Source organism: Brachyistius frenatus, unplaced genomic scaffold (genome assembly GCF_029030835.1).
Source record: "Brachyistius frenatus isolate BFR_SWC_R1_liver_20210118 unplaced genomic scaffold, ASM2903083v1 Contig_7, whole genome shotgun sequence".
Lineage (NCBI taxonomy): Eukaryota > Metazoa > Chordata > Actinopteri > Embiotocidae > Brachyistius > Brachyistius frenatus.
In genome coordinates, this window is record NW_027210606.1 from 7,246,753 (window position 1) to 7,256,783 (window position 10,031).

At 40.5% G+C, this 10,031-nt stretch overlaps 1 protein-coding gene across 2 annotated transcripts in view; it reads right to left on the bottom strand.

Annotated features, from left to right (window-relative positions):
- arhgap10 (Rho GTPase activating protein 10) overlaps nt 1–10,031 on the bottom strand; it is a 44,841-nt gene extending 34,810 nt beyond the window's left edge. For both annotated transcript variants that reach the window (XM_069689254.1, XM_069689253.1), the window contains exon 1: nt 9,833–10,031. In XM_069689254.1, the coding sequence (XP_069545355.1) occupies nt 9,833–9,986 (154 nt within the window). In that variant the 5' untranslated portion in view covers nt 9,987–10,031. The remainder of the gene's footprint in view (nt 1–9,832) is intronic.

Below are 10,031 nucleotides of genomic sequence, written 5' to 3' on the forward strand. Positions count from 1 at the left end.
CTCTTCAACAGTCTCAGATCTATACAATCCCAAAGCACACAAAATAAATATGAAAACCAAACCCTTGTGGTTGAGCCCTCTGGCCAATTTGTAACAGCACTTCAGGAAGCTCAGAAGCTGCTCCATACAATGGGACACTTTGTGTATTCCAGTATCGACAATTGTTTGTTCTCTGAGTGGAGCTTCATATAGCACTTGGAGGAAATGTTTTATTTTCTAGTGGGTGATGTAATTGTTGTTCTTAAAAAATGCGCGCACGTACACATCGAAAGCACGCACAAAATGACCTTATCCATCCACAGGATTCAGCAAATACATCTTAATGGCAGTAATCAAAACACAAGGATTCATGATTTGTTTATGGCTAATAATAGCTCATTGGTTGGCTCATGAACTACATGAAGACACTGCACAGACTAAAAAGATCATTAATCAACACTGGAGTTGGCCTACAGCCATCGCTTTTTTCAGATACCTTAAGACATAATAAGAAAAATCAGTACACTGCAAAAGCATCTTTAAGAGACACAAACAGACAACAGCAGTGGAAAGTCAAATCATCTGACATCTCTTAAAAATAAGTATTTTAGTAAAGTCAGAGGGAGGGAGGAGTGTTCAGGATGCCTTATTAGAGTCAGCTTATAACCAAATACGAGTTACTGCAAATGTTTAATAGACAATCGTTTACAGTGAAAATATGATAATATAAACTTGTGTCAAACATATTAAATCATTTTGGAGCTCATATTCCTTATTTTCCTCTCTAAAACAGTTTGATTGGTGACTTTTAACTGAAGTAAACACAACCTGATGAGTGTTATGTGGGAGTGCTTAAGTATGGGTTACAGGCATTATTTTCAAAATAAAGGTATGGCAAATATAATCTTGTCAGGTCATTATTTTGGGAGCAAACACTTTTTATGCTGAAGGTAGTAATTTTCTTGGAGGTGACTGTAAATCTAGGAGGAATCTAAGCCACACAGACAGCAAGAATCCAGCCTGGGGTGTGCAAGTCCATAAAAGGTGAGTCTGGTCAGTCTGGTCTAGTCCTTAATTTGCAGTAGGTGGAACAAGAGCTGACAACACAAACAGTGCTATATTGGCATGTTCTATAACAAACTCTGATATTAACAAATCATCAGACGAGGCATAAGGAGCATCCGAATGTTTTCATTGGATCTGGCACCTCACATCTCTGGTGTTAGAGACCTGATAACAGGCTTGTGGTGCGGACTGCTTCTCAACTCTTTCCATGTTACACTTAAGCTGAAATGATTTAGACGCTTAAGCAGTTTGTCAATCGAAAGAAAACTAATTGCCAACTATTTTGATAATTAATGAGTTATTTCAATAGTTTATCAGTCAAAAATGGGGGGAAAAAAAAAGAAAAAAGATTTGGTTGCAGCTTCTCAAATGCAACAAAAACACTTCACGCAGTATATCACAGTCAATTAATTGTTTGGCTTTGGACTAGATCAAATAATCAGTTTAAAGGCTGAAAATGTGATGGACAATTTCTCACCATTTTCGACACATCATACACTGAACATGAATAGATAACACTTGTCAGTTTAATTGATCAGAAAATAATTAATAGTTGTCGCCGTATAGCAAACTGTTGCCCACGCTTTTATTGCCCCGTTGTCAAACACAGTGTAATAAACACTGTGTTTGACAACGGGGCAATACCAACAAAGAGGCACTGTGGCACCATGTGCTGAGACAATACATTTTCTCGTGGTCTTTTGAGATTATTGTTTGGCTCCCGTTTTCTATTATGTTCCAACAAAGTATCTATTTTAATGAGCTGTCAGAAAGAAACGGCTTTATCAGCATGGAAACCTCCTTTTAACAGGCCACCAACCAAAATATACAAACACTGTCAAATCGACATCATTGTGAAATAATAAAAAGTACACTGGGATTGGAATGAGCTCCGTGCAACTCCCAATTTCGTTAATACATATATCAACAGAACATTTTTCATTCAAACTGCATTTCCCTGAGTGCCTTTCCACTATTACTTCCCCCAACGCTTATCCAGGGCCACTTGCTGTTTTCCATGACTATAACCCATCTTAGTGAAAATCTATCATTTACTTTAATTGCTGTAATTCAATAGTCGTTGCCCTTGTAGTGAGCCAGACTTGGATGATCTGGTTTCTGCAGTAAGAGCCACGGTGCTTTGAAACAGTCTGGCAGAGGAACGCAGAGATGAGTCCGTCATCTTCTAAATCCCTGCTTCAAACCTTTTATAGGAAAGCAGTTTAAGGGCTTGTATATCGTTTTATTTAATTCTCAAACTGTGCTTGTATTGCTCACTCCTGCCTGGTGCTTTTGGCTCAGCTTTTGTTTGGCTTCAGCAGTTTTTTTTTTTTTACTTTTACACATTTTCCACCTGCATGCCAGACAAGAACAAAGCTTCATTTACAGTACGTGTTTGTGCTATAACTAAAAACGAAATGTTAGACGTTGTATTCATTATTATTAGTAGTAGTAGTAGTATGTGAAGTTCTGTATTGAGTTATTATTGTTAAATGAGCTTTTAACCTGATAGCTAACCAGTGACCCTCATGTTGGTCAGCTGCAGGCCTTGATGATGCAGAGTGGAAAGTTCATCTGCTCCCCCGGATAGTAAAAACATGTTTTGACAACATTACACTGAACCTTGACACACCTTAGCAAAGCCTCAACACACTATACTGTGCCTGACATCAGGTCGGGGCAGTATCCAGTGTCACTGCAGTATCCAGTGTCACTGCACTGCAAATAATAATGACAAGCTGCCATCCAAGCATTCTTCATGATGTCATTTTTACTGTTTTATTGCAGAAAATAATCACTATACATATTTTTGAGGTTGTTTTTTTTTGGGCAGTTGGGTTGTGGCAGTGCTTACTCAGTGAATCACGGCCTTTCATAACTTACGTCTTACATAACAACTTGTGGTTTGTTTTTGCGGATCTGTGCAGAAATCCTCTTATTAGGGAGTGATGTGAAAGCAAATTTGAGTTTTGTGAAGTTTTTATATTGTTGCAGTTTATGAGTACATTAAACATGTCCTTTACTTAACAAAGGGAGGATCAAGGCTGTATAATGAATGTGTACTCCTAGAACACTGATGTCAATGGATAGATTTGCAAGCTCTTTATTAGAGCCATATGCAGGCCTGGTGCACAGATCACACCCGTCCACAATCTGATTACCTCGGCTGCATGTTTAACTCAGAGCAGGGTGGGCGGTTCAGGACTTCATTACATAAAACATGAAGAATGAATGTCATCCAGTTACATGAAGCTCCAGCAATAATCAAAATCAGGCAACATTTGGAAACGGAGAAAAACAGCGACAGCATTGTGTGCCTGTATCGTGTCAGTTGAAGTTTCAACCATATAGATCAACCGGGTACAATCAGTGGAGCCATAAACAAAGTGTCAGATGAAAGGTCTGCTTTACAGATTGAGATGATAGCCGCTGTCTGAGAGAAAAGCACTATCAGAAGATAGAAATACCACACACCAGGGCACACGAGAGTCCGAGGAAAAAGCTTCGCCTGCTTTTTGCCTTTTAAAGAAAGGCATTTGAGAGCAAAACCTGGGAACTGTCAAACTTGGCTAGTTTCTCTGCAGAACATCAGAGACCTCGGTCTACTGGCTGTACAGTGTGAGTCATACAGACCCCACCTTCCATCGAGCTGATAACACAGGCCAGGTTGTTTTATAATAGGAAAAACAAAGAAAGACAATCCCCAGCTTTGTGACAAACATCAGTGGCGCTGTCCAGAAAAGGTGGGCAGAAAAAAAAAAAAAGACATACCATGCGGAGGGCACTGAATCACAGGGCTCTGCTTACTGTGGCGTAACAGATCCAAAGGACAAGTGGCTTTTTACAAGACCACAGTAAAACAAAACACACTATGGTTGACAAAAATAATCAGAACTCGGACGTCTACTTCCTAGCTTTTAGCTTGTAAACTAGTTTATTGTATATTGTGTAACGCAAGGTCAACAATGAACTTCCATTATTGGTGCAGACTAACTATTATTTTCATTATCAATTAACCATTTTATGCAAAAAATAATTAAAAAGCAGAGAAAAACTTCACAGAGTCCAAAGTGAAGTCTCGTTCATACTTAGGAAATAAAACCAGCCAATATTGGCATTTCTGTGTAAAACAAATGAGTAAAACTATCGTTAAAATAGTTGTCGATTAATTTCCGTTGCAGCTCTTCAACTGTGCTCAAACGAAGGTGTCGATTCAACAGTTCAAGCTCTCCTGCAGCTGACTGGTTACAGCACCTGCCACATGGCTGAAACATCGCCAGTTTAAATCCACTTTTTGGTAATGCTTTCATCTGAACCACAGCCCAAAACCTCACAAAACAGAGGAAGGCAGCGAGCCTTTACCAGAACAGCTTAGACCAGAAAATGTTTACTTAAAAAGGTCCCATACTGTATAAATTCAGATTTCCATTTGTTTTAATAATAAAGCAGGTCTCTGTGTTACATAAATACTGCGATAGTATCAGAACTCTCAATCCACAGAGAAAAGAACACAGCCTGTATTCAGCAAATGTGCCATTTGGACCAGCCATAAGTTTGTGATGTCATAAACTAACCCCATATCATATACGGGCCATCAGCATGGGCTGCTGTCCAACTTTTTATCTGGAAGAAAACATTGAATGGTCATTTTGTCAAGGAGCTAGAAAGCTTCAAGACCACAGGAAACCTGGGGTTGGCCTGGGTATGTGTCACTCAAAGCATTAACCAATCAGAAGTCAGAGTCATTGATATTAAAGCACCTTAAAAGACAGACACAAAACAGCCTGTTCTTGGCAGACCTCCAGAGAAGCCGAAGACATGAGATAGCAAACTATTTTGAGATGTTTTTTTTGGTACTTAACACCACAAACATATCTTCTCATGGATTTAAAGACTGTATATGGATATGGGACCTTTTATAAACCTTGTATAAGAAATGTTAGCAATTCATTTTTCGTAGATGTAACGAATTAATTTGCAAACTCTTTTAAAGTGACATGTACTATTCATTGTTGGTGGGTTTGGAAATGGTGTCTGATGACTTAAAGAAGTGTGTTGTGACAAATCGATTTTACTTACAAATATTGCAGAGCACCCAGAAAAAGAAAAAAAAAAAGATACTGGGAAACATACGGAAAGTTAAGTTGCGGAGCACTGTCTCTGAGTTGACGGTTACATTAACACAATTGTTTTTAATATAACATAACATAACAATATGATATAATACTTTTGACTTCCTGTGGAAAGCAGGAAACTTAACATTTCATTTTCTGGCTGCTGCAGCAAAGATTTTCCCCAAAACAAACCATAAAAATGTGAGTATATGTGAAAGGTCAGCTGCTGAAGAAGTCCTCCGTGTATTCACTGGCGTCCGTTGGACGGTTGTTTGTTATGATTTCTCCAGTCTCATCAGATGTGCCACTTAGGTCAGAACTTGCCTGGTCCAGGCGCACAGCTTTGACACGCTGTGCCTTTCCACAGTCCTTCCTGTTCCACTCGCCCATCTTTTCCAGGCTCAGTCCCTGCTCCACTTGCCTCCAACCTTTGCCCTCGACTGAACCGGCCCTCCCGCCCCCTCCCAACCCCGCCGGCTCCCTGCCCACAAAGCATGCATTACTTCATTCATGACTTCCTGATCCTCAAAACAAACTGCAGGGTGAGGCTACACTGATCAGCATCCTGTCAATATGACCAAGTGGCTGATCACACATCGAGTTCCTGGGTTTTATTTGGGTGGATATCCAAAATATTACAGTTCATAATGCAGCTAAAGGTGCACCAAAAAAGGAGCCCCAGAAGAATTTGCCATGCAATACACTTTTATAGTAGGCCTCTTTCTGGAGTAGGAGATAAAAAAAAAAGAAGAAAAAAAAAAGCGTTCCTCCCACATGACTTCACGTCTTGTGCTAATGCGATTTTAATGAAAGATTGCGATGTGGCTCCTTGGCAGAATCAGTAATGTGATTAAAGAGAGCAGCAGTGAGCCAAAGCACACCATGGCAGGCTACTCTTAAACCTGTCTGCCACAGAGAAAGAGACCTTCACTACATGGCTGGGATTTCAAAGTGGAACCGAAAGGGGACAAAAGAAATGATATTTTTCAAGTTGTTTTACGAGGTGATTGGTCAGTTCTCCAGAGGAAATCCATCTGAGGAAATGATAATGACTGACCCCACTGCAACTCTGCTAACGCCGTTTGACAGATTATTGCAGAGGCTGAAAGTATCAAACTAATAAAACTGACAAATGGACAGGGAGAGGATTGCTCAAACGTTGTGGGCAGGCAAACAATAAATCTTTCTGTTTGGTAAAGCCAAAGGTGAGGTGTAGTTGAGAGGGTACAGACAGGACACAGTTCCTGTGAAGGAAACCCTCTGAAACAGAAGCACATCTGCACGCTGCTCCACTGGTGGGCACTTCCATGTCATGGCTCTCTGGCCCAGGGCCCCGCTTCAAAGTTTCCTCCCAGAACCAAGGACTTTCCGTAGTGGGACATCCTCCCAGCTGCAGGAGCACAGGGAGTTGCTGACCTGGAGATCAACAACTGTACTTCGGACTATCCAAACACCAGATCATCCTGGGGTCAAAACTCAAGTCAAACGTATTATCGTGCAACTCTGGAACCCACGCAGCATTTACTAAAAGTTGTAAGTAAGACTGAACCTGTCCATGTTTACAACAGCAGGCCAAATCTACCTTTTTTTCTTTTTTTTTTTACGAGCGTGCCGAGTGTTAAATCTTACTGTGAAGGCGATAGCGAGGGTCAGATCAAGAGGATTACACAGCTTAGCTTCCCCACATCAACTCCACTCATCAAAAACAACCGTCTGAGCGCACAAGTTTATCAAGCAACTTCAAAAACGCAAACGAGCAGACTGAGAGGAAGAAACCTGCCTCGATGTAACAAGCGCTGAGCTCCTCCCCAACATTGTAAATGAACAACACTGATACTTTAGAACTTATACTTGAGTTATAGCCAACACTGCTGTGAACATTATCATACCGCTGTGCATTGACATTAGTCTGAGAGTTGGGTGATAAGATCCTGCTTTAAAAGTTTGATTATTTGTAGAAAACTTTGGATAGACTTCAATCACTATTAGCTCATTCAACGATACATTAAACTATCAGATTGAGTAAGAACTTGTTAAAAAGCAAAGTAGTGCCAGATTTCATTTCTTTTCTGTTTTCATTTGCTAGGCAGACAATACTTTGAACAACATACCTGACATTTATGAACAAAATGCGTCCTGCCAAATACTTTGCCGATGAGTTGTTTAGTTGAAAGTTTCGAGAGCCAAAGATGACTTCAATATGTTTTGGGCAAAAAACAAAACTTCAAAGACAATATGTTGATTACTATAAGAGCAGCAGGACATTTTCTCATTAGAGAACTTAACTTTGCAATTTTGGGGCATTTTCCATTTAAAAAAAAAAAAAAAAAAAAAAGCTGATTAATTGTTGTTGATTCGCCATGGTTTCAGCATTACATGTTAAAAAAAAAAAGACAGCTACTCAGCCCAGGTCAGTTAAATGAGATTATTATTTTAAAGTAACAGTCCCTTATTTTAAGTTTAGATAATGTCTGAAACAGACAAAGACAAAGGGTGAATTACTTTATAACAATATGCTGTAGCAGTTGGACAATATTTGGATTTCAATGAGTGTAAAGGCCTCATGACGGCAGTGATCAAAAATTATGAAAAATCTGACTTTGGTAGAAGGCAGCAGGTTAACATTGGTGTCCATGTCAGGCCCAGTGAATTAGGCCGAGAAGACTTCATTAATGTCAGCACATAGGAACATGACCATTAGTTCCTTTCTGAAACGTCCACAAATATTGCAATAGTCCCAGAGGGGGAGCAGGACCACGGTTTCCTCATCATATTCTAGCTGACACAGACCTAGTGACAGTTAGCAGACTGCATACGCCAGTATGTTGGACCCTCTTTGAATCAGTAGCACAAAAGTGACCCATAGCTTAGCCACAGTCATATAAGGCATGAAATACAAGACGTGGCATGTCGTCTTGAAACAGGATACTCTGCATCAATATCAGCTCTTCTGCCAGTGACTGAATACCAGACTTCAGTATAAAGCTCTCTTGAGGTTCTTCCACATGTGGTGCAAAAACTAAGGCAGGAGAAAGTGAGATGTCATCTCTCTGGAAAACAAAATCACAGCAGGTGGATGAAACACACGTGGAAAACTTAAAAGACGACGTCAGGATGTTCAATCACTGGTTACGAGCGTTCAAAGAAAGTTTGACCACCTAAACACAGCGGCCCTCCTCAGATTTTTACACATAACAAACCGCGATACGTGATGAAGTTGCAGTTTAGGGGGAATACCGTGGTGAGTGAGATCAGTGGCGGATGTACTGTAGTTACAGTCAGAGTGAAAGTGAATGTCCTGATTGAGCAAGAAAATGACACCTGCTCTGAGATCCTGGGATCTTTTCCGACACGTAGGAACAGCTTGGATCGATGGAGCTCTCCTGTGGGGGGGTCGGGGGTACAGGTTTGGTGCTGGTGTGGTGTGGTGTGGAGACAGGCACCCACCACACATACTTAACACACCCACGTACACTCCTGCTCACCAGGTGAATGCCTTCATGACCTTCTGATCCTGTGTGAAGTTTATAATTTGCACCAAATAAAGGTGATCCTGCTGTTTCCAGATGAAAAGAAATAAAAGCATTGAAACAAACAACACGATGTCCATTTTGTTTCCATGGTCTTCAGGAAGAATGTGCTCTGCTGTTGTGAATTCAACTCCTAAAACCGACTTAATGATGCCATTTACTCAAACTATAATTATGTCCTCATGACATGATAGAAAACAGGAAAAAAAAAAAAAAAAAACTAAATATTAACCCTAAAATTGCCAGTAAACGTCTGTTGAACCTGTTGTTCACCGTACAGTGAGCATGGACAAAGATCCCTGTGAAGACCTGCTGAATGTGAGCCATGGACAGACATACCTGGGATTAAGAAGCTTCAGCACGTACACAAGACTAAATAAAAAGCATGTCGTGTGAGTCTGCGTTACAGTCCACATCGCAAAGACAACACGGTGACAAGCCTGAAACCCGCAGCGCTCAACAACTCAACTGTGATCGTAATGATAGTTTCAAAACAAGAGTATTTAAGACTGCGGCCGTGCAGGACTGAAACTCTTTGCTGCTTTAAAAATACCAAATATGATTAAGACTGTCTGAAGACTTAAGTTTTGCCATACACTTTTTTTTTTTTTTTAAATCATTTCATTAATGATGAATCGCAATCACAAAAAAGATATACACACGCAAGGAGGACGTTTAGTTGATTTTGCAACGAGACCTACAACTTGACAAGCGTTGCGTTTCAGATTAACCGTGTTGAATGAAGTCCGGCTGCAAACAGGGAGCATCTTGCAGACCAGGCCCGGCCCACGAGATTAAGAGTTCAGAGAGATAAACGAGCTGATCGTTTGAACCCGGTTGAGCAGCGCGACTGAACAAATACTGTGGTTCAGGTTCACCTGTCGTCAAGCCTCAAAACTGAAACTCGTGAAACAAGACTCAACGAAAAGACAACGCCTTTTGACCCGGTGACCATATTATCGGACACAAGTCGTCTGTCCTGTGACTTTAAGGAGATTTCGCTCACTCGTAACATGATCAGTCTTTTAAAAAAAAAAAAAAAAAAAAAGGACAAGCAGAGTTTTAAATCCGTGACTTATCTGACTCAGAGATTTATTTTTTTTGTACACGTTCAAAAAAAACAAAAACCAACATGAAACTCACGCTTCGTTGCATTAATGAGGTTCTTGCCATCTTTGTAGAGCTCTTTGATGAAGCGGTTGGTTTTGTCCAGCTCTGCTTCGTGCGCCTTGATCTTCTCCCTGAAGCCGGGGCTGTCCAGGTAGCACTCACTGAACTCCAGCGGGTGTAGTCCCATTTCGCCTCACAAGGTTGAGAGCTTACGCTTGGTTTGTTTTTTTTG